This window comes from Sander vitreus, chromosome 8, assembly GCF_031162955.1.
Source record: "Sander vitreus isolate 19-12246 chromosome 8, sanVit1, whole genome shotgun sequence".
Taxonomy (NCBI): domain Eukaryota; kingdom Metazoa; phylum Chordata; class Actinopteri; order Perciformes; family Percidae; genus Sander; species Sander vitreus.
This window is the reverse complement of record NC_135862.1, coordinates 35,341,927-35,366,434: the sequence shown is the minus strand read 5'-3', so window position 1 is coordinate 35,366,434 and position 24,508 is coordinate 35,341,927. Positions and strand designations below refer to the sequence as shown.

Genomic DNA, 24,508 nt, shown 5'->3' with positions numbered 1-24,508 from the left:
CTTACCTCCAAGTGTTTCTTCAGATTTGAAGTAGATGTTAGCGCCGTTGACAACACTTGCACTTTTGGTTTGCACAACTTGCACACAACATACACATTATTATTTTCCACTGCCTTTAAATCGAAGTTGTGGCGATATTGCCAACTAGTAAACGCAGTTTTCCCAACTGAAACTGGTCTGTCTTTCTACGTCAACGGCTCCTCCTCTTGAGTTTTGATATGAACCTTTTTCTTGTCAAGAAACTACACAGGCAATTGGATGATAGTGACATCTAGTGGACAAACGAATGAACTGCTTGTCAAATTAAAACAGGCTATCATAAAAACGTTGCATTGTTTGCATGATAAAATGTAATCAGGTAATCCTCAACAATGTAACTGTAATTACACATGTTTTAATGTAATCTGGGCTGATTATAGTTACTTGATTTTTGTAATCTTATTACGTAATCCAGATTACATGTAATTACTACCCAACCCTGTTATTTGGTTTATAGGGTGTACTGAACCAAAGAAAGTTTGGTGCTAAGGAAATCGTCCAGTACCAAGTAACAAGAGTTGGGGATGCGTACACATAAACCCTTTAAACTCCTACTGCACAGTGTCTGTTCTTCTTTGGGGCAGGACGATTGTACATTTCTGGAACATTGTCACAGCAGGAAGAATTTTCACTTTCTTTTGTATGCTTGCGAGGTAAACAGAATAATTAGCACAATGCTACAAGCTCCCTGCTACTAGCTATTCTGCCTTATCTGTATACCTTAACTTACTGGATGGTCCAACACAATGCCTTCCTGGGTAACAATGCTCTGAGCGCCAGCTGAAGTTAAACCAGGATGAACTTTTTTTGACATACTGCATGTGTTTTCTTGCTGGAGCCCTTTGCAGCGGCACCCCACTGGGGTGTCCCTGAAATAAAAGAGCATTTTTTAACACAACACTATTGTAGTTCTAAACCCAGCCTGCAGCAGCCAGGTTTCCAGAGAGATCTCATTCACCACCAGAAACCCCTGAGAGAGGAACATTTCTGCTGGAGTTACAAGTGAAATAAAATGTCAAGCTAAGCAGTCGGAGCAGAGGTCGAAATGGATGAAAAGTGGCAAAGTCCCTTTAAGAGCAACCAATTTATACAGTAGGGGAGGGGTTCATGGATGCAAGATAAGAAATGGATACAGCGTTTTGAGGCGGAGCCCGTTCATTCCTATGAGAGTTGCTCAGTGGCGCATGAAGCCTTCATGGAGCCAAAAATGATCCAGATGATCGGCATATGCCCACAGAGCAGGCACACTACAGATACCTGCCAGCCGAGACGGCTACTTCCGGTTTAGCGCTCAGCTAACTTTACTGGGGATTAAATGATTCAATCGTGCGGCTCTTCTAGACGTTCCAAATGACTGAATAGATCAAATTCTGATATTAAAATGTATCATTTGGCGGGGGTTTTGGCGTTCAAAGAAAGTGATCCACTGTTATGCAGACGTGTCTTATGCCATGGAAGGGAAAACGTCATTTTGAGCCAGAGGGCATCATGTGACGGGCCGGGAGTTGCAATTCCACTGTCTGGCTGCTATGTTTAATTTGCTTCAAAGCCTGGAGCACTTGGCACTGGCTGAGGATGAAACCAGTGTGTCACCGAACCATGATTTCACAGAGAAACTCAGCACTACACAGTTTACAGTCTTTTCACATGTTTTCTAATATGTATAATGTGTTTAAAAAGTAATTACTGATATTGCTTTACCCAGACTTTAACTTAGCTACAATGCTACTTTGAGTCAAACAATGTGATTTATTCATGAACATTTGGTGTTTCCTGATTATTTACAATTTTCTGAAGGCCTCTCTTTCAACCCCCCGACTCTGTTATCTCCTCCCACGGATATGAAAGCACATCAGAGTCGCTAGGCAATGTAGGCAGAGAAAAACAGCAGAGATGTTGACGTCCAACTTGCAATTCTTCTTTGAGCCGGTCAGGGCTTTGGTAATGAGAGCCTGGGGACCCGGCTGAGCCTGCTGGGTATGTGTGTGTGTGTGTGTGTGTGTGTGTGTGTGTGTGTGTGTGTGTGTGTGTGTGTGTGTGTGTGTGTGTGTGTGTGTGTGTGTGTGTGAGTGTGGGTGACAGAGATAGAGAATAAAGAGTGTCTATAATCTTCCTTGAGGACTTTATTGCTCTGTGTTTTTGTATGTGCATTTGGAAGGGAACCAGCTGTGGCCATGTGGTTCAGGCTTTGTGTGTGTGTGTGTGTGTGTGTGTGTGTGTGTGTGTGTGTGTGTGTGTGTGTGTGTGTGTGTGTGTGTTATTGTTTAACTATATTCGTGGGGTCCAAAAACCGGGAGTCCAGTATACTTGTGGGGTCCGGACAGTTTTGTGGGGCCAAAATGCTGGACCCCACAACTTTAAAGGGCTGTTTGAGGGTTAAGACTTGGTTTTAGGATTAGGGTTAGAATGAGGTTCTGGTTAGGGTGAGGGTAAGGGTTAAGGTTAGGCATTTAGTGGTGATGGTTAAGGTTAGGATAAGGGGCTAGGGAATGCATTATATACAATGACGGGTCCCCATAAAGATAGTGCCACAAACCTGTGTGTGTGTGTGTGTGTGTGTGTGTGTGTGTGTGTGTGTGTGTGCGTGCGTGCGTGCGTGTGTGTATAAATACATATACGTGTGTGTGTGTGTGTGTGTGTGTGTGTGTGTGTGTGTACAGCTGAAGGTGTATGTGCCTGACAGGTTCAGTCACACACAGAAACATTGTGGAGGCAGTGGTAAGCCGATGATAAGCATAAACGATCCCCTCCGCAACCCTTCCCTCCATCCTCACCCTCCCTTCTTCTTTTTTACTTCCATGCCTTACCCTCCGTCTCTTTTCCTCCTTCCTTCTCCCGTCTCTCCTCCCTCCCTCCCTTCCTCCTCTCTAATCGCCGGGCTAATTGACTCAGCCAGATTTGGCAACAGGCGTATTAGTGTCATTTCACACAACAAGGAATGACCTATGCAGACAGTCAAGACGGAGAGAACCCTGCAATGTTATGTTCACCAAATCCAGTTTCCCAGACACACACGCAAAGCAAAAATATTTTTTCCTCAATTGATAAAATGACCTCTTAACAGCACCTTAATATGAGTGTATTGACATTTATTTATTTTTTAACTGAAGATTAAGAATTTAATTTCAGACAATGTCCTGCAGAAAATATCAAATATGAAGTGTTAAAATTCTGTCCAATGTCCCCAATGATGTCTGCTGGTATAGGCTACTGTGCAGCACACCCACCTCTGCCAACACAGCGGAAGAACCAGAGGGAAACATATGTTTTACACACAGGTAAGCTTGTTCTTTTTAAGCCTAAAGATGCATTTTCAGCATCCTCAGGCAGAGCTGACTTTCCTTCATAGCAATGAAATGTAATGGCACTGAATTGGTGTCATTCCTACCTGCAGGTAAACAATGTGTGCATGATTGTAGGTGTAGGAGTGGATGGAGGAATGCAGGCTTTATTTGATGGTTAATCCTTCAGTGTCACTCAAATTCTCCCTGATGGGTGTCAGTGTGTGTGTGTGTGTGTGTGTGTGTGTGTGTGTGTGTGTGTGTGTGTGTGTGTGTGTGTGTGTGTGTGTTGGTGTGCAGAGAGTAGAACGCCCTTACCGCTGTGCGCGCTGAACCAGCGGGGTGCGATGTGCAGGGGCAAGGTGTCAGCCAGCGACCCCCGAGATCCCAGATAGAGCACCCCGTCCGTGTGGTGCCCCCCGCCCCCAGTGTCCTGGTAGCCCGTACCGTGGGGGGCGGCGGTAGTGCCCCCTGACCCTCCTCCGGCTCGATCCGAGTCCGTCCCTCTGGGGGTGTAGAAGCCGAAGGGCACGGCGGGGCTGTGCTCGATGCCCATCCCAGCTACGGAGCTCACCGAGCGGCTCCGCAGGCCCATGGTGCCACTCGGCCGGTAGTGGCCGAAGTGGGCCGAGGGTGGCACCGCGCTGTCATCCGTAGAGACACCGGGAAAAGCACCCCGGGGCCGCCCCGCCGTGCTCTGCTTTCCCCCCATCCAAAGCAGGAGACAAATGGGTGGGGGTTCTGGGTGGAAACAGGAGGGGGCTCGGCTCGATCCGCAAAGGGTCGAGAGAGCCGAAACAGGCTGTCGCCCCCCTCCCCTCGCTCCTGTCTGTCTCTCGGCCTGCCTGCCTCTGCGTGTGTCTTGGCCGGCTCGTCAGCTTTGACTCTCCGCAGACGCAACAGCCCGTTTCGCTGATGAGCGGAACATGAGCCCGCCCTGACGTCTGGATTCACCTCACCCGCAGACAGAACCTCGACACAACCGGGGGGGTGGCTGGTGAGCTGAATGACGCCGTAAGCCCAGAATGACACACTGATATAGGCTACACCACACTCCCCTCTCGCTGTCCCAGGTGATTAACACGGCTGTATCATCGCAGGCGGGACGCGGCAGCAACACGTTTATCGCGCCTGGCCCGAATCACAGCAGCGCCGCAATGTGCACTCCGCTGCTCTCGGCTCATCCGATCTCAGACATCGTGACAACTGTTGCTGTCTGTCTAGCCGCCAAAAACGACGGTCTGCCTTTGGGTAGAAAAAAAATGACGTCGCCTTCCGCTCTGTCTGTCCGTTCCGGTGATCTCCAACCAGAGGTCGCTTATTTTCTCGGAGATCGGGGTCACAGTGAAGCCGCTCCCCTGCTCTCAGATCGGCGCTTCTGTAGCCTACTCTCCGCTCCGCCGCTGCTGCTGCTGCTGCTGCTACTGGCCAGACAATGGAGGCGCTCAGTGCGCAAGCCCGGATCATAAATACAGACAGGACATGAGACAGTAGCCTATTGGGAGAAGGATAATACACTTTGCTTTAATTCCTAATCAAGGGGAATGGGCTTGGAAATTATCTGCAGTGTAGGCTATGCCTTAAAGCAGGGGTCTTCAACGTGTTTTCAGCCAAGGACCCCTTAACTGAAAGAGAGATGGAGCAGGGATCCCTTACTACATATATTTTATAAAATGAAGTTGCATATTAAATTGGGCCTACAGTAGCCTAACTTGTAGGGCGGCCTAAAGTCTTTATACATTCCTTTTTTTGCATAGAATACAAAGCTATTCAAATAGCCTAATACTTGATTTTATAAATCCTGTTTTAATGTTTAACATACAGAGATACATACATACATAGATGTGGCACACATCTGTGAATGGCCTTAGTGACTACCTCGATTATGGGCCAGTTAGCAATGGGGATTTAGGCTATATTTGCTAATAATATGTTGGATTCATGTTAAGACTTTTTAAAATTTGAAAAAACTTTCAAAAATTATCAATTTTTTGGAGGCCCCCCTGCATTGACTCTGAGGACCCCTTAGGGGTCCCGCAGCCGCTGTTGCAGATCCCTGCCTTAAAGCCTTTAGAATCAGGATGTGACAAGGAATGGCAGGGGGCACCAGGTAGTTATAGCCCAAACTGATCTTAAATTGCATTTTGTTTACCATAATTTGTGATTAAGAGCAAAGACAATCAAACATATCAGGAGAAGTTGGGTTAGGCTATATCTAAAAATCCCAGGAAGATAATGAGCAAATGTAACACTCAAGTCGTGTTTTTCCAATCTGATTTTGTATTAGGCTACTTTTAAACACGTCCACATGTAGTTTACTATATCCTTAAGGTTTGAACATTTGACATATCTAAAGGGCAAGGGAATCCCCTCCATGAGCTTATCGAGAATTCATCTGTTACTTGAGGAAATACAGCTACCTTGTCTTTTCCAATTTCCCATGATCCTCCTTTAATCTCCCACACTGTTAGGCCTTCAGACAGCATATTGTTGTCATTACCAAATTATGCACAGATTTTTCCACCATATGCTAAATTATTGGGATTACTGGCTCACGTTTTGTTCAGGATTATTTGGTCTAATCCTGAGTTTGTGAGTGTGTGTGTGTGTGTGTGTGTGTGTGTTGTGTAATCAGGCAGTTTTTGGCTCTTTGTTTCTTCACAATAACACACACACAGTCTTGTATGGTCTTGGCCTCGTTACCCAAAAAGGTAAACTATGGTAAAGTACTTAATGCAATAGGTGTTTATCTTGCTATAAAGACAGCAGGCCTATAAATGGTCCCTTCTCTGCTCATCAGGCATTCAAACACACACACACACACACACACACACACACACACACACACACACACACACACACACACACAAAATCAACTCAAATGGTTCTAAGTAATTTTCCATAATTGTAAAAAATGTAAAAAGGTATTTTTTGGCTTTTTAATATTTACACATGTACAAAATAATGTTTTGATCTAATTTAAGAAATGTAGTCACTGTATTAAACTTGAATTAACAGGTTAAACTATTAAAAAGATAATGAAAGAAAAGATAAATACTTGTGAAATTAAGATATATTTGCAAATGCAGCATTTTTATGTGAAAACAAATTCATTTTCTTAAAAAAATTGGAAGTTTTACAACAGTTACAGGGTTTTCATGTAATTTTTTAAATCTATTTTTGTAATTTCTTTGACATTTAAATACTGGGACAGTTTCATGCTTTTTAAAAGCACAGGTGTAAATAATGAAATGGTGACTGCTTTGATTTCCGGATCCAGTACCGGCAGGCTGGCTCACTGCTGTGATGCTGTATGAGTAGTATTAGTACGTTAGTCAAGATAAGATTTAAACTAAATGACAACTATATTAGTTTTTAGAAAATCCCATTTTCATAAGAAAAAAAAAGCCAGGAAGCAAGCCAATGTTTCTGCACTTTATTAATAAATTTCAGTAATATAGCACCATTTTGATATTAAAAACAAAATGCCATTAAGATCTTTTAAGTTATTACATGATTATATGATGCACAAAACACTCTGGCATCATAAAATGTAACTGCAATTATTTTTATGGTCTTGTCTCTTTTGTACCCTTGTTGTACTGTCTACATTATATATTTGTATCTGTGTATTAACTTTTTTACCACTACAACGGAGCCATCGTTGGTGTTATTAGTAAAACCTGGGCTTTTCCTACAACAAAATGTCTTCTGTAAGAAGTGTAGGGCTGGGAATCACAGGAGGCCCCACGATACCGTACCAGGAAACCTTTGTGACAATACTATATTATTGCAATTTTAACCATATTTTCCAACTTCCAATGATGTCCTCAAAAGGAAAACGTTGTCAACATTGGTTTTATCTAAAAAGATGAGATTCTCAGTTGTTCATCTCGCTTCAATGTGTACATTCTTTCTAGAACCAAAAAGTTAAATTCCCAAGTGCAATTTATATAATAACTAGGTCTGTCAAAATAACGCGTTAATTTCGATTAATTAATCTGAGAAAAAAATAACGCGTTAAAAAAAAATTAACGCAGATGAATCCATTCCATATTGACGTTTGCATACAGACGAAAATCTGGTGTCACTGATATGTCTGCTCTTCTCTCTGCTGCTCTGAAACAAACGTTACAGGAAACACAAACCCCGCTGCATGTGACGCTAGTTAATACTCAACAGCAGCTAACGTTAGCCTACCGCTAGCTAGTTAACACTATACTCAACAGCAGCTAATGTTAGCCTACCACTAGCTAGTTAACACTATACTCAACAGCAGCTAATGTTAGCCTACCACTAGCTAGTTAACACTATACTCAACAGCAGCTAACGTTAGCCTACCGCTAGCTAGTTAACACTATACTCGACAGCAGCTAACGTTAGCCTACCGCTAGCTAGTTAACACTATACTCGACAGCAGCTAACGTTAGCCTACCGCTAGCTAGTAGCTGAATTAAACACGGTTCAAATGCTGACAGCTAACGCTAAACGGTGTAAAGTGTGACTGTGTTTTACTGTAGAGGATTCAACACCGGGATGTAACAATCTGCAGCTGCCGTCGGAGAAACACAGACGGTGCGTTCATTGAAACTGGTAAACTACAGCCTCGTGGTGCATTTGAAGTTATTATAAATGTCCTTTTCCTATCTGGTTGTTGTTTTTGTCGTTCAACAGCAATTTACTAGTGAAATAAGTTATTGTTATTGTTATACATTATTATTAAATCATTTCATTTTGACCATATGGCCTTAGCAATAAACAAGCTGTTCTTTAATGACACCAACTGTTGTTTAGTACCCTTTTTTTTTTCTTTTCTTTTTTTACTTTCTTAAAAAGTATCGGTTCAGGCACCGTTAATTATGTATGCGATTAATTTCGATTAATTAATCACATTTTTTAATCGATTGACAGCCCTAATAATAACAGATTGATACCTGGAGTCCATGTATCAATACAGTATTGCCATGGAAAATATTGCAATACTGTGCTGTACAATATTTCCCCCCTGCCGCTAGAGAAAAGCCTATTTACGTACAATCCCACATTAAATAAGTGTCTTCCTACTGATATTGGGGCTGGGTGTGGGGCAAGGAGTTCCTGAATCAATTCAATTCCCATTCACAAGGTCCCGATTCAATTACATTTCTGATTAAAGATCAATTAGGGACATTTCAGTTACAATACCAATTTTGCTCTAATATGAAAGAGATTCTCACAGGACTTATGCTGTACATTGTACAAGCAAGAAGCAACACTCACATATATTTAATTATGCACGTCATGTTAATGTTTACATTAGGAATTGACCACCAAAACGTTACACTGAATTACTTTTTACTCATACATTTATGGTAAAAAGGCATATAAATTGAAAGGTTGATTTCTGGATTTTATTAATCGATATCAGATCACTCAAACAAAGATCGCTTAGAGAATAGATTATTTTAACACAGCCTTAACTGATATCCTATTGGTTTTTTACTTGAGTAATCCCTTCCTGTTATGTCTCATCCAGAAGTCCTGTTTTGACAGGAAATACTTCAAGTGCAATATGCTCTAAAAGTGCCAACTCATTGTGACATCAGTCTCTGATCAAGCCGATCATGATGAGATTCTCTGTGTTTAGTGACTTTCCCTCAGACTCCAATGCAGTTTATAGTTCCCTCGGCTGCAGAACTTTCCCAGGGTTCATCAGGTTCTTTGGGTCGAGCGTGTCCTTGAGACGCTGCATGACCCCGACAGCCATGGGTCCCATCTCTTCACACAGCAGTGCTCTCTTCCCTAAGCCCACTCCGTGCTCCCCCGTACATGTTCCGTCCATGGCCAGTGCTCGCCTGCAGGAGAAACAAACCACATATTTTAACTGCAAAAAAACCCATTTTTGAGATGCTTGTGTAGGCATTTCGCAAAATTCACTATTTATAAAACAGACAGCTTTTTCAAAACCCAATACCTAAAGTTTATTCCTCTGAAATCAATATCAGCAAAGAGAGCTGGATGGCAAAGGGCAGGTGAATTTGTCTGAAAGTAGGCAAGCAGAGTGAAAAGGATTAGGCAAAGCGTGGGGAGGATTAGGGAGAATGGAAAATGGTTAAAGAGTGAATGACAGTTGCTAAAAAGGAGCAGTGAGGCCTGTTGATCTGGCCGACTTCAGGAGGAACATTTACAGAAGCTTGAAGCAAACGTCCTCTAACTAACAAAAAAAGAATTCAGGTCTACATGGATGGTGGTATAAAGAATGGAGTTCAGTACATGAACAGGGTTTTCAATATCAATTCAATTTTATTTATAGTATCAAATCATAATAAGAGTTATGTCAGGACACTTTACATATAGAGTAGGTCTAGACTACACTCTATAATTTACAAAGATCCAAAAATTCTAGTAATTCCCCCAAGAGGAGGCATTTAGTGCAACAGTGGTGGTGCCGGTTGGGGGTGTGATGAACAGTGGCAATTACAGTAACAATAAAGATAATGGAACAGTGACTAGGAATAGTAGTTGTAGCAGTTCAGGGCTTAACAGAGCATAGCAGGGCATAGCAGGGTGTAGTAGGGTGTAGCAGGGCATAGCAGGGCGTAGTAGGGTGTAGCAGGGTGTAGCAGGGCATAGCAGGGTGTAGTAGGGTGTAGCAGGGCGTAGTAGGGTGTAGCAGGGCATAGCAGGGTGTAGTAGGGTGTAGTAGGGCGTAGCAGGGTGTAGCAGGGCGTAGTAGGGTGTAGCAGGGCGTAGTAGGGTGTAGCAGGGCGTAGTAGGGCGTAGTAGGGTGTAGTAGGGTGTAGCAGGGTGTAGTAGGGTGTCACAGGGCATAGCAGGGTGTAGTAGGGTGTAGCAGGGTGTAGCAGGGCGTAGTAGGGTGTAGCAGGGCATAGCAGGGTGTAGTAGGGTGTAGTAGGGTGTAGCAGGGTGTAGTAGGGTGTAGCAGGGCGTAGTAGGGTGTAGCAGGGCATAGCAGGGTGTAGTAGGGTGTAGCAGGGCATAGCAGGGTGTAGCAGGGCGTAGTAGGGTGTAGCAGGGCATAGCAGGGTGTAGTAGGGTGTAGCAGGGTGTAGCAGGGCGTAGCAGGGCGTAGTAGGGTGTAGCAGGGTGTAGTAGGGTGTCACAGGGCATAGCAGGGTGTAGCAGGGCATAGTAGGGCATAGCAGGGCGTAGTAGGGCGTAGCAGGGCATAGCAGGGTGTAGTAGGGCGTAGCAGGGCGCAGTAGGGTGCAGCAGGCGTAGCAGGCGTAGCAGGGTGTAGCAGGGCAGTAGCAGGGTGTAGTAGGGTGTAGCAGGGCATAGCAGGGTGTAGCAGGGCGTAGTAGGGTGTAGCAGGGCATAGCAGGGTGTAGTAGGGTGTAGCAGGGCGTAGTAGGGTGTAGCAGGGCATAGCAGGGCGTAGTAGGGTGTAGCAGGGTGTAGTAGGGTGTCACAGGGCATAGCAGGGTGTAGTAGGGCATAGTAGGGCATAGCAGGGCGTAGTAGGGTGTAGCAGGGCATGGCAGGGTGTAGTAGGGCATAACAGGGCGTAGTAGGGCCTGCCATTTAAGGTTTAAGGATGCAAATTTTCCACCAAAACAAGTTCCTTTCCACAGCTGTGGAGGTCTGGCAGTGCGAGACTATGTTGATGCTAACTACGAAGTCTGTACAGTAATTGTGTCAAGTAAGGATGACAATATTCTTGAACTGGATCCCAATTCACCGACAGTGACAGAACGTAAGCATTGGTTCATTAAGTATCCCTGTGGAGAAAAGTTGTGTCTGGTGGAGGAGCTGTGAGAAAGTGACTAGAGAGGCGATGGGTTCAGAGACACATTACCTGGCCAGTCTCTCTGTGAAGAGGTGGACCCTGCGCTGCTCCTCTGGGTCGTTGGGGTCCACCACCATCAGACAGTGGAAGTTACCATCACCCACATGACCCGCTATGGGACCTGTAGATAGCATTCACACTCATTAAGCTGGAAAACACACAATACCATTTATATTTATTCTATCCCTCTTTGCCACAATAGCCCGATACAACGCCAGCATCACTATTGGTCCAAGCACAGAGCCTTGTGGAACACCATGACCCTACTTTATCATGCATGGAGAATTCAACGCCGCACCACACCGCCTGTCGATCTCACGCTCCATTTTACCGTCACTTCAGAACAAGTAAGTAAAAGTAAGTAAGTACATTATTAGTAAGTACATTATTAGTAGTTAGTAGTAGTAGTTGAACATGAGTCAAAATTAAGATTTTGGAATGTTACAAACTCCAACACAAAACTTGGACTATTTAATAAGTTAGAAACGTTCAACATAATAACCAGTAAAAGAGAGTCAGATAGTGTTGTGGGGGGGACATGAAGTCAAACTCAGTGGTGAGTGAAACCGAAGCAGACGGACACACAGAGCTGGAGCAGAGCCAAAGTAGAACACTTTTTAATTCATTAACTTGATCAGTTATCAGCTGTTTCTCGCTGCGTCACCGGTCCCCAGGGCAGCATGCTCACTGGGAGAGTCCGGCACAGTCCCACTCTGGGTGGTAACTGAGATCCCATAGCGCTAGCCATACAGTGGAGCATTTAGGTCAAGTCAAAACAATGCAGCGTAGCTGTCTTATCAGCGCCAGCCCTTTGTGTAAAATGTAGCAGCTGTGGATGAGAGGGAGACTGGCTGCTGAAAATCAGACGCTTTGGCACTCTTGATTTTACTTTGGCGCTGGCTAAAACCTCTTTTGGGGGCGCCAAAACTTTCTCTATGCAGGAAAAACCCTGCTAGAAGATTTATACTCACAGTGAAACATATCAAGCATTATGGACATTATCAACACTGAGGCTACTTCACATGAACAGTAACACCATTAATATTGTTCTCTGCAGTGCCCTTACCTGTGAGTCTGTTCTCAATCAGGTCCTCCTTTGTCTCCACTATGATCTGAGGCAGTCGAGACAGAGGGACACACACATCTGTAGAGTAAGCCTGTGGGACGGACGGACGGACGGACACACACAGACACACACCAAATTATTACCAAAATGTAATAATACATTTTATCATTCAATTACTCTTAAACAACAAAATGAAGAACCACTAGATGGCAGAAGGGCACTTAACAACAGCAGCTTGAGTTTGAGTTGCACATGAATGCAACATGAGCTTACTAGGTGTAATTGAACACACCATTAAGTCCCGTTGATGTTGTTTTGTCCGACAGTGGCCATGGTGTTTTGAAAAGTGCAGCTAGTCGCCTCTGTGTCTTTAGTCCTTTCCAGTTAAATACAGCCTCACGTTAGACTGTTTAGCTGTCAGCAACTGTGTTTAGCCAGCTGCTAGCTAACGGTAGGCTAACGTTACCTGCTGCCAAGTGTAGTGTTAACTAGTATCACATGCAGCGATGCTTCCGTTGCCTGTAACGTTAGTTTCGGAGCATCAGAGAGCAGCGCAGGTATTCAGTGTTTTCCCTAGCTTTATGGAAGAATTAGGTGGGTGAATTTTGTGGAGGGTTTATGCCTCCTTCCTCAAGAAAATATTATGCTTTTCTTTCTGGGATTTTGTCTCTCTGTAGTCGTGTTGTGTATCTTTTTGGTCATTTGTGTTTCTTTGGGGTTGTTTTGGGTCTCTAAAAGACAAAACTTTCAATCATTAGATCTGAGAAAAGTCTTTTAGTCACATTCATTCGGCTTAGGCACCTTGTAATGGCAGGGAAAACCCTGGTATGGTAGTGCCACCGAAATCTGCGTTGTCCTCCGGTCCGGCAGATGCTGGTCGTTTAGGAACGAGTTTCGGTAACCAACCCTAATTAGCAGTCATTTTAAGACTCCTGTGTTTTTAGGGTCAGATTCATTGGGGTATTTCAGTGATAAAACCAATTTCCAATTTTGGAAGGGGCATGTGGCTTTCTTTACCTTGCAGCCAGGTCTGAGAGCCAGAGCAGCGTACCAGGCGTCATGGCGAGCTTTCCATAACCGGTTCCGAGTTTCTGCATCTCGAGCCCACTGAAAATCGGAACCACCATTACTCTGAGTGATGTCCTCTGTGGAAACACACAACAACTATATTTTTGTTTTGCAACTGCAAAAGAGGGTCCATTAGTACTTTCCCAGGGCCTAGAAAGGCCATTTTAAGTGTGTGACATTGTCTCTAAGTAAGGTTTATGGGATGGCAAGCACATTTAGGGAATGTCTTTGAACTGTATCCATAACCCCCAATTTCCACCGGCTGCATAACGTCTGTGGATCTGCTCCGGAACGGCGACGGAGTCATTAGGTTTCCATTAAAGTCAGTGTGTGTATTTCCACTGACTGCGGAACGGCTGCGTTCCAACTGCGTCCCAGCTCCGGCGGTCTGCAGCAGATACGCAGAGCTTCGATTTTTGCCAGACGCTGGAGAGCTCCGCAGCAATTCAGCACACGGCAGATAGTGCGAGACAGTAAGTTGAGCACAGAAACAAAATAAACATCCGGTTAATTTTCAAAGTAAAATACACTGTGCTCACGGCGGATCATATTTCCCTGCACTACACCTTGAAAACACAGCACAGAGTTGTTTCCCCTCTACTCCTCTGGATGGAAACAAACTGTTGTTGGTTTTGTGGTTCTATTCTACGTGAATTCGTGAGATCTCATGGGTCCTCGTGACTACACCTGTCAGTCATGGCCGCAGCCGTGCCACAACAAATCCGGACCTGGTGGGTATTGACGGACGGCGGAGCACGCAGCCGTTCTGCAGCGGAGCCGGTCCGCAGACGTTCTGCATTCAGTTGAAATCCGGAGTAACTGTCCCAAAAAGACACACATTATTTGCCTTCACTGCTGAGAAACATGTTATGTTTCAAATCAGGCCATGCAAGATTACACTTGAATATTTAATTCTGTGACAAAACACTGAATGTAAAGCCCAGTTCAGACCAAAGATTCCAGACGAGTTGAAACTTGCAACTACTTGCAACGCGACGGTCTGCAGCGTTCTAAAACCTGCCGGTTTACACCAATGAGACAAGATGAGTATCATCTCTATAGCAACGACTCTTTGTACTTCTGTCCTAACTTCCAGGCTTTTTGTAGTAAAATATATCATTTGTTATGTCTAAATATGAATGTGGATAACGTTAGTGATAGTGAGATGCTTGCTACAGTTACATTTCTAGTGATGAATCGGCAAAAACACGTTTGATTTCTCTGAATCACGGCTTTGTCCAAGGCGCTCCCTCTCTTCAGGCTCTCTAGCACGCTCCACCGTATGTGCCCGAAGGCGCACGTTGAGCCTCCGTTAGCAGTTTGTAACAGAAATAAAATGGATTATGGATCGTTTTATTGTAGCTGACTTTACCAGCTGACTTCTCTATTGTTTGTTGAAACAGGTGACGTCTTTTACTTTGTAAAATCTGGAGACTCGACCAGCTGAGTCGCAGTGACACCATCAGCTGGTTTGAGTCGAGCTGAGACGGGCCGGTTCAGACCGCTGAAACATTTCTCTGCGACGTTCTGAAACTGCTTTGTCTCGTTGCAAATCTTTGGTCTGAACTGGGCTTAACAAATTCATAAATATTTAAAATAATTTTAGAGGTTAATTATATATATATATATATATATATATATATATATATATATATATATATATATATATATATATATAACATATATTGCAGCATAACATAACATATATTTGCAGGTATATATCATACCTGCAAACTCAGAAGTGCTGAAAAAGGTGACACATCTCTATCCCCATACAACATATATATGATTGTAATCCAACAGCAATACTATTTGACTTTAGTTGTTCCATCCAATCCATGATTACACTCACACACCGGCTGTGTGGACCTGTTCCTCGAGGCTTCGCTCGGAGCCGTGGAACTCCAGGAACAGAGTTGGGGTCACGGGGTAGGACAGAGAGCTGAACCTGTTGCACGCATCAATCATCACATCATCCAGAAACTCTGGATAACACACATTCACACACAGTCACAGCACACAGACAACCGGGACAAATGTCAGCGTGATGCATCTAAATAGGTCATTCTTCGGATTTCTGTCAACTTTTACTTCATGTTCAAAAACACATTTTCCAACTGCCAATAATTGATATGGATTCTATTTGCCCAGCTGATGTTACGATACATTTCTCACTCCTGTACTGTATTATCCTCTTACTGCAGGTACCCATTCTCTGTAAGGGATCAATAAGGTTTCATCTCTTCCTTCTTTTGACTATAAACTCAGTTCATCTTTTCTCCCATCTCTTGGTAAGGAAAAACTCTGGAGCAGCACAACTCATTTCACATACGTGAAGAATGTCGGGAGACCTTGATGACTTACACAGGAGCATTGAATGAACACTCAATTGAGGAGAGAATTAAGCAAGCAGTACAGTTTATCCACAATGTGCTATTGTGCTGCGCTGTCCCAACTCTCTGAAGTTCCTGGCTTTCTGAAGGTGTATTTAAACTCATGCTGGAGGCATTTAGCTGAACCTTCAAAGTAAACAAAGATATTGCGGGCGCCAAAATACCTCAAAATGTGTTCGGTGTTTACTTTCCCTATGGCCTTAGCAGGGTGAGCAGCACTGTCTTATTATACAGCTGCTATGTCTCCAGTCATCTATGGAGGCACAAAGTCGAACAACTACTCTGCCTGGAAAGGTTATGAGTTAATGTTGGACACTAGTCTACATCGACGACATTTCATTTCCGGGATTGTTCAGGTGCTGCCGTAAATTGTGAATTATTGTGAAGCAGATACAAGTGATGCAGTGTTATTTGTTACCAAGTTTAGCCAATACTTTGTTTAGCATGAAATATTAAATTAAACTGACTCGTGTATGAAAACTGTGTAGGTATGTGTAGGGCTGGGTATCGTTAGAAAATGTTCAATACCAGTACCCATACCAATACCGTGACTTTGATTACCAGTTCCTGATTTTATAAAATCAATTACAACATTACACATTATGGCAAAACAAATTTTCTGCATGTCACTACGACATGTAACGATAGACAGTTAGTTATTAGATCTTGGTAGAAGAATGCTGCATGCTTATTGGCTCACTGACGCTGATGAGATATGCTCCTTAGGTATTGAATGACGAGGCATTTTTCAATACTACTGCAATTTGGCAGGTGCCTAAAAAGTACCGAAAGTATCGAATTCGGTACCCAGCTCTAGTGATGTGCTCTGTGGATGTTAGGCATTTTCTTCTCACCGATACGAGCAATGGGTACTCCCGCTTGTAGGATCTGCACTGTGCTGTCTACTGCAGCCTGCACAGAGGGGAAAGAGCAGACGGCCGACACCACGGCCTCTGGGATGCCGTACAGGCGCAACGTAGTCTTGGTGATGATCCCCAGAGTGCCCTCTGACCCCACAAACAGGTTGGTCAGGTTGTATCCTGCGGATGTCTTCCTAAAGATTGATACAGATAGAAAAGAAAGATAAGACCATTTACGATGCACTATAGTTAGGGTTGGGTATCATTTGGGTTTTTTCCGATACCGATGCTAAAACAATAGATTTAAAACGGTAACGGTGCCGGTGTCTAAACCAATACTTTAAAAAAAGAAGAAGCACAAAACGACAATCCGAGATATTGAAGAATGGCTTGATTATTGGTAAGACCATATGGTCAGATTTAAATGATTTATTAAAAATGTAATAACACTAACTTTTTTAACCAGTCAATTGCTGTCAAACGACAAAAACAGGATGAGAAAAGGGTATTTTACAATGACTTTGAATGCACCACGAGGCTTACCAGTTTAAAGCAAACGCACCATTGTGCTGTCTATGTTGTTTTTCCGACAACAGCAATGACCATAGTGCTAGTTTGTGTCTTTACCTGCAGACTGTTGTATGTCCCGGTGTTGGAATCCTCTACAGTAAAATACAGTCACACTTTCACACCGTTTAGCTGTCAGCTGTCACATAACCGTATGTAATCCAGCTACTAGTTAACGGTAGGCTAACGTTACCTGCTGCAAAGTGTTGTGTTTACTAGCGTGACATGCAGCAATGCTTCTGTTGCCTGTAACGTCCGTTTCGGCACACCAGACAGCAGCGACGGGATTTAAGTGGCACTGAAATCTGCGTCGCTATTCAGTCCAGTAGATACCGGTCATTTTGGCACCGGTACCATATTAGCACAGGGTTTTGGTGCCCAACCCTAACTATCATGTTGCATATTTGTGGGTGAAAATGGCTAAAGTGTACCTGGGACGTCGGCCCTTTCCGGCCGTGTGTATGATGTTCCCATCAGTCAGCACAACCTCCAGGTTTAGAACGTTTTCCCTCATGGTTCCATAACGCACTGCATTGGTACCAGATGCACTCGTGGCAGCCATGCCACACAGAGACGCATCGGCCCCGGGATCTGAGGTGGTAAAAGAACATCAGGAGTGTTTCCTAAATTATTTTGAGGAATTATACAGAAACAGTAGGTCTGTCCTCGACTAAAGAAATTCTTAGCTGACTAACGCATGATTTTGGCGACTAATCGATTAGTTGATTTAATCGACAGATCTGTGCCCTTTGAGTCGTCGTTAAGACTAGGAAAAAGCTATATAAATGCAGTCCACAAAAATTTGTTTCTCCACAAAAAAATCATGCAAAAGCACCACTTTAAATCTTTTGTTTACCAGAGATGTGCTCATAAGTTTCTTGGAAATAAGTCATTCACCATGAAAAAGCATAACAATGACTAATCGACTGAAGAAATCTTAGTGGACTAAGACCATAACGAGCGATTAGTCGACTAATGAACTGAGAGGGGGCAGCCCTAATAAACAGAAAATGTAAGTCTACCATAAACACTTTTGTCACAGTGCTTGACCTAAAATTCAAAACTGATCAAAACTATTGTTCACCCTGTAAGTTTTTGTAACATCTAATCCTTACTTAGTTTTTTTATATAGTTGTTTTTTCTTTTAGATTTCTTATCTAATATCACCACCTGCTGGACGTATGAACTTAAACTACTTTAATGTTGGCTAGAATTTAATTAATTTGCGTTATAATTTGTTACATATCAGCACATTTTACCTTCAATGTCACAAGGAGGCGTAAAATGATCTACATCGGTGTCAGCTTACTGATATAACCCATACTCAGTCAGGACATTACCCTCGGCTCTTTTTACTCCCACAGAAGATGACAGAAGGCTCTTGGCTGAAGGAGACTGATTCACAAACATCCTTGGTGGATGCCAGAATGGAAAAGATTTATCTCTTTATGTGACTAACCAACAAGGACATAGAGTGAAAGATATCAACATGCCGGATTGATGCTGTTGGCATACATGACTGGCTGAAACTCTGCCCACCACCCAGCAGGCCAGAACCACTGAGAGCAATGCTGAGAATGCTGCATGTCACACCCAGGACATGAGGGAGTAATGGACCATAGTTGAACCGTGGTCCGTACGGTTTAAACTGAGATTAGTTCTTCTACTGGAGCTAAAATACTTGCGTGCATGGAGATCGTTTTTGGCTCAAAACTCTGCTTAAAGTGCTCATATTATGCTCATTTTCAGGTTCATAATTCTATTTAGAGGTTGTACCAGAATAGGTTTACATGGTTTAATTTTCAGAAAACACCAGAGTTTTGTTGTACTGCACCTTGCTGCAGCTCCTCTTTTCACCCTGTGTGTTGAGCTCTCTGTTTTAGCTACAGAGTGAGACCTCTCACTTCTGTTCCATCTTTGTTGGGAGCCGCACATGCTCAGTAAGTAGTACTACTACTAGCCAGTCAGAAGCAGAGTATGAGGGCGTGCCATGCTAGCAGCTAGGCGAGCATTATAATGTGTTCCAAAGTGACCACATTTGTCTCTGAAGTAAAGGCTGGACTACAATAGAGCTGTTTGGAGCAGTTTGTGAACAGTGTTTTCTGTTGGAGATGGTAAGTCCCTTTGGGGGGGACTTTGGGCTTTTTCACTTTGTAAACCTATAAACGTGCACAAAAAAACAACAATAAAGGAAAGGGGAAAAGCCAAAAAGCATAATATGAGCACTTTAAAAACCAAAATGTAGCAATGTAAATGTGGCCTAAGAGTGCGACTGACCAACAGGAAACCATAGGCCGGTGTCTCGCAGGTAGGCGTTGAGGGCCTTCCGAGTCACACCAGGCTCCACCGTCACGTCAAAGTCCTCCTGGTGGACATCCAGAACCTGGTCCATGTTCCTCAGACTGAAGCACACACCACCCTAAGGGCAGGACAATGATTTGACACTATAAATAAAACTGAATTGAGAAAAAAAAATGTTAGACATACACTACATGGAAGTACACACACACACAATAATTACATATGTTATTTTATATTTTTTTGTAATGGCTGTGTTGAGTTATTTTGAGGGGACAGCACATTTACACTGTTATACAAGCTTTACACTCACTACTTTACATTGTAGCAATGTGTCATTTCTTCAGTGTTGTCCCATTAAAAGATATAATGAAATATTTACTAAAATGTGAGGGGTGTACTCACGTTTGTGATATATTGTAGGTTGTATTGGTAAAAATAAATAAATAAAAAATATAAATTCTAGGAAAAATAATTGATTTTAAAAATCATGATACATACATTTTTTGTTTTTTCCTCTCTCTCTCACCGTGACTGCGCTGACCCCTCCCTCCAGGCCGGTTCCAGTGCCAAAGGGGATGATGGGAAGGCGGTGGTTGTTGCAGACCTTGGCCAGGGCACTGACCTCCTCCACACAACGAGGAAACACCACCACATCTGGGGGACAACATCTGGACAGCAGCAAAGCAACACTCACTCACTCCCTCTGTTCTCCATATTTCTCCACTAAACAGCACATTTTTGAAGAATTGAGAAGGAAAACATCTTATTTATACAGTAGTCATGTGGATTAAAGGAATCATTCATCTCCATGTAACCAGTACCACCATCATGGAGGTCCATGTGAAATTTCTGTGTGAAAGATCTACAAATAACCTGTTACGAGCCCTATGGAAGGAGACGTGATAAAATACCGTCCGGTTGGTAGGGTTTCTGCAGATACAGACACACACTTTTAGTGGGGCATAAGATTGAGAGGGATTACTTTTATATCAGTCTATACATTGTTGTTTTTAGGAAAATTCTGCATATTATACCTTGCAGAAACACAAACAGCTGTCCTCCCTGTACTACGTTCTATGTTTAAGGCTGCATTAACACAGCCTGCGTCGGCCATCCGACGGTCTAGCAAAAACGCAGGTCTTTCCATTCATTTTGAATGGGGGTAGTGCGTTTGGGTTGCAGCGGGGTTTGTCGCAGGGGGGACACGCAAAAAAAAAACGCAGCGGGGCCTGCAGCAAAAAGTTGAGACCGACTCAAGTTTTGGAGAAACGCAACCCCAAGTCACGCTGCGGTGGCCAATTATGTAGAGATGTTGCGATACCGATACCAGTATCGGCTCCGATACTGCCTAAAATGCTGGTATCGGGAAGTACTGGAGTTAATGCACCGATCCGAAACCACGTAATAAAGCCCTAAAGAAAATCTACGTTAAAGTAGTTTATTTATGTTCTTTTTCCGTTATAACTGTCAAACTGCAGAATAAAAGAAAGTTCTGGGGCGTTCATGTTTGAGTTTGTTCATGTTTCACAAAGAGTTCAACCTGAGCCAGACTGACAACAAAGATAGAAATAATATCACATCCATACAGGGATAGAAGTATACAGCTGTTAAAACATAATAAAATATATGACACACTGGTATTGGATCGGTACTCGGTATCGGCCGATACGCAAGTTCAGGTATCAGAATCGGTATCGGGAAGCAAAAAATGGTATCGGACCATCTCTACAATCATGTAACCGGAGATCAGTGTTTTGAGCTATGGTTTGAGGCGGTGTGAGAGTCCTGTACAGGAAACGGGAAATATGACTAACTTTATCGCTGCCACAAGAAAGTCATTACGAGGGTAAACACGAAACACAAGCACTGAGTTTGTGTAATAGCTGAATGTTTTCTGCAATAACAAAGCATTCGCTATGTCCCTCGTCTCTTTTCTTTCTCTCTCTGCTGTGAAATGAAGCTGCTTTCAAGTGCGGTCGGAAACGTCGAGATCTATAAACAATCTGATGAAAAACAGTAATTGTGAAATATAAAGCCTACTTCTGCAACATTGGGGGGTTTAAGAACACAACAGGACGTCACACAAATGGGTTTCATTGACACTCCCCCAGCGACAAAACGCTGGATCGCTTATTTCGGTGTGAATGCCCCTTAATATGGCCCACAACAGGTGTGTACACATCCCGAAGCTCAGGTGCTAAGTGGCACTCTAAATGTATCTGTATGTGTGTACGCTGAACATGTGTATTTTTTTGTTGTCCTACCATGCACTTTTTAGGATTGTCTAGCTGTCTTCAAGGATCCACTGGCACAATGCTAATGCACTGATCTAATGCTGCTTTGTAGAGTTCCCCTCAACCTTTGTCTGAATATATTAAGCCAGGTATTGTCCCATGACATTTTGAAGTATTATGTCTGTCATTGAACCACTGGTGTCATTCCCTATTTTGTGAAATGCCACACATTTACTGTACTCTTTTGGGATACTATGTTTGGTTGTGTATTGAAAACACCATTTACATACCATAGTATGTGTGTCTGTGTGATAGAAGTATACTTACATACACAAGGAATTTGACTTTGGTAGGTGTGAACTCTCTATACATAGACAAATAGTAATGTAGACACATACTGTACAATAGAGACAACAATATACATATAGGCACATATCAACATAATATACAAAAATACAAATAAGACATAATATAAAGACAAGTACACATGGAGTGGGATGTAAAGTGCAAAAAGTAATAGTGCAAAGTAGTGTGCAAGATGTATATTGGAATGATAAGTATGTAATGTGTAGAGAAGTGGGTGAGTGGCTAAACGTGGGGATGACCCCACTTATCCCACTATAAGAAGCTGTTCTTGTCAGAGAGAGAGAGAGACAGAGCGAGAGAGAGAGACAGAGAGAGACAGAGAGAGAGAGAGAGAGAGAGAGACAGAGCGAGAGAGAGAGAGAGAGAGAGAGAGAGCGAGAGACTGACCTGTGTACAGACTCATCTTTGCCATGTTGCTGCCTGACAGCTTCACCCAATGAGACGCCGTCCTCTCCACATATAGACCTGAATGCAGAGAGCACGCTGTCCAGGGCAGTACTCTATTCAGAAACACACACACGTTTACTGTGACCTAAACGTTACTAACGTCTAGAGATGTTCCGATATTGATACCAGTATCGGTATCAGCTCCGATACTGCCTAAAATGCTGGTATCGGGAAGTACTGGAGTTTATGCACCGATCCGATACCACGTAATAAAGCCCTAAAGAAAATCTACGTTAAAGTAGTTTATTTATGTTCTTTTTCCGTTATAACTGACTGTCAAACTGGATAACAAAAGAAAGTTCTGTGGCGTTCATTGTTTGTGTTTGTTCACGTTTCACAAAGAGTTTAACCTGAGCCAGACCGACAACAAAGATAGAAATAATATCACAAACATATAGGGATAGTAGTATACAGCTGTTAAAACATAATAAAATATATGACACACTGGTATCGGATCGGTACTCGGTATCGGCCAATACGCAAGTTCAGGTATCGGAATCGGTATCGGGAAGCAAAAAATTGTATCGGGCCATCTCTACTAACGTCACAAGACAAAGTTGCCTAACGCTAACATTAACGTTATCCCAATAAGACCACTTAAAAGGTGCAGCTAAAAGGTCGATGTAACAGCAGCTAACGTTATGTTATTAGTATTACCACAATGCTATTACATTGCGTGCTTAATTAACGTTAGCCCTATCACTGCATTTTGGCTATATAGCTATAGCTAACGTTACATGCACAAAGTAACATACTCTACTGTCTCGGCAACAAACTTACTCTGGCGGTGTTTTCTGATTTAATGCTGCGACACTGCAGGAGGCAATGTCGGTGAGACAGCAACCGTCGACTAGGTGTCAAGCCAAGCAACATTTTTTACCGGTTTACCTGGCACCGAACAAGGTCTCTGACTACAAGCTAGTAATCTATCAAAGTACGAATAAATACACGAGTTCCGGTCAATTAGTTTCAGAATAAAACACAACTACGAAAGATTTGAAGCATATTCACAATAATTACACAGTATATGCTTAATTGTAATATGAAAATTGGTCATATCATTATTATTATTATAAGGGTATCTTTAGAAGTGCATGTGTGTAATGTATAGTGAGACTAACAAAAACTTTATTATGTTGCAAAACACACCCCAACCCCCATCCACCTTCACTGGCTCCCAATTAGGGCTGCACGATATGAGGAAAATATTATTTTGACTAATATTACGATTGTAATATGATCCACAATATTGGAGGGAATTTTATTTTTGTATCATTATTCTTATTTGCCTAGAAAAATATTAAAATAAAAAAAATGTAAATGATTATAATGTGATTTTTTTCAAGGATCTGTACAAAACAAAGATTTGTTTTTAGTCTGTAGGATAAAATTTGTAGGCTGGAGCAACACAATACTTAATTCAGAAGTGTTTGACACATGTTATGCCTTTAACAAACATTGTGATTTGGATATTGCAGTGGTCCATATTGCGATTTCGATAAAATTGTGATTAATTGTGCAGCCCTACTCCCAATCAAGTCCTGCATCACATATAAAATCCTCCTTCTCACCTACAAATCCCTCCATTCCCTGGCCCCTCAGTACCTCTCCGACCTCCTCCATCCATACACCCCACCCCGAAACCTGCGATCCTCAGACGCTGGCCTGCTCTCCATTCCCCACACCAGACTCTGTACCTTTGGAGACAGAGCATTTAGTGTTGCAACCCCATCCCTCTGGAACACCCTCCCTGCAGATATCCACAATGCACATCCCTGGACATTTTCAAAAACTCCTTAAACACCACCTGTTCACTACAGCCTACAACCTCCCTTAGCTTAGCTTAGCCCCAGTAATTGTGTAAAGTGGCCTTGGGTTATTATTATTATTATTATAAACAAATTAGGACCAAGGACCCCTTATGCTGATCGACAACTAAATATTTCTAACTTATTGATGCCTGCCGTTACATTGCATTGTCACACAAAATGCAGTTTAAGTGGATTTGGAAGTTTCTTGTAGGAAATATTAATATTATATAATTATTAACGTTCCCATACAGTACATCATTTGGATGTCTAATATTTAAATGTTTAT

At 42.8% G+C, this 24,508-nt stretch overlaps 2 protein-coding genes across 3 annotated transcripts in view; both read right to left on the bottom strand.

Annotated features, from left to right (window-relative positions):
• The window catches only part of znrf1 (zinc and ring finger 1), a 52,551-nt gene extending 47,841 nt beyond the window's left edge, over positions 1 to 4,710 (bottom strand). The window contains exon 1 of the mRNA XM_078256186.1: positions 3,639 to 4,710. Within this exon, the coding sequence (XP_078112312.1) occupies positions 3,639 to 4,032 (394 nt within the window). The 5' untranslated portion in view covers positions 4,033 to 4,710. The remainder of the gene's footprint in view (positions 1 to 3,638) is intronic.
• Positions 4,711 to 8,549: 3,839 nt separating this feature from the next.
• On the bottom strand, positions 8,550 to 23,353 carry ldhd (lactate dehydrogenase D). Of its 2 annotated transcripts, XM_078257965.1 has the most exons (11): positions 23,192 to 23,353; positions 22,352 to 22,464; positions 19,891 to 20,032; positions 19,341 to 19,482; positions 17,495 to 17,654; positions 16,491 to 16,690; positions 15,100 to 15,228; positions 13,193 to 13,320; positions 12,176 to 12,266; positions 11,119 to 11,230; positions 8,550 to 9,154 (listed from the first exon to the last, which is right to left on the bottom strand). In XM_078257965.1, the coding sequence occupies exons 1-11, from the start codon at positions 23,282 to 23,284 to the stop codon at positions 8,974 to 8,976; spliced, it is 1,491 nt and encodes a 496-aa protein (XP_078114091.1). In that variant the 5' UTR covers positions 23,285 to 23,353; the 3' UTR covers positions 8,550 to 8,973. The 2 variants fall into 2 exon arrangements, with proteins under 2 accessions (XP_078114091.1, XP_078114092.1); XM_078257966.1 differs by lacking the exon at positions 15,100 to 15,228.
• Between the last annotated feature and the right edge of the window lie 1,155 nt (positions 23,354 to 24,508).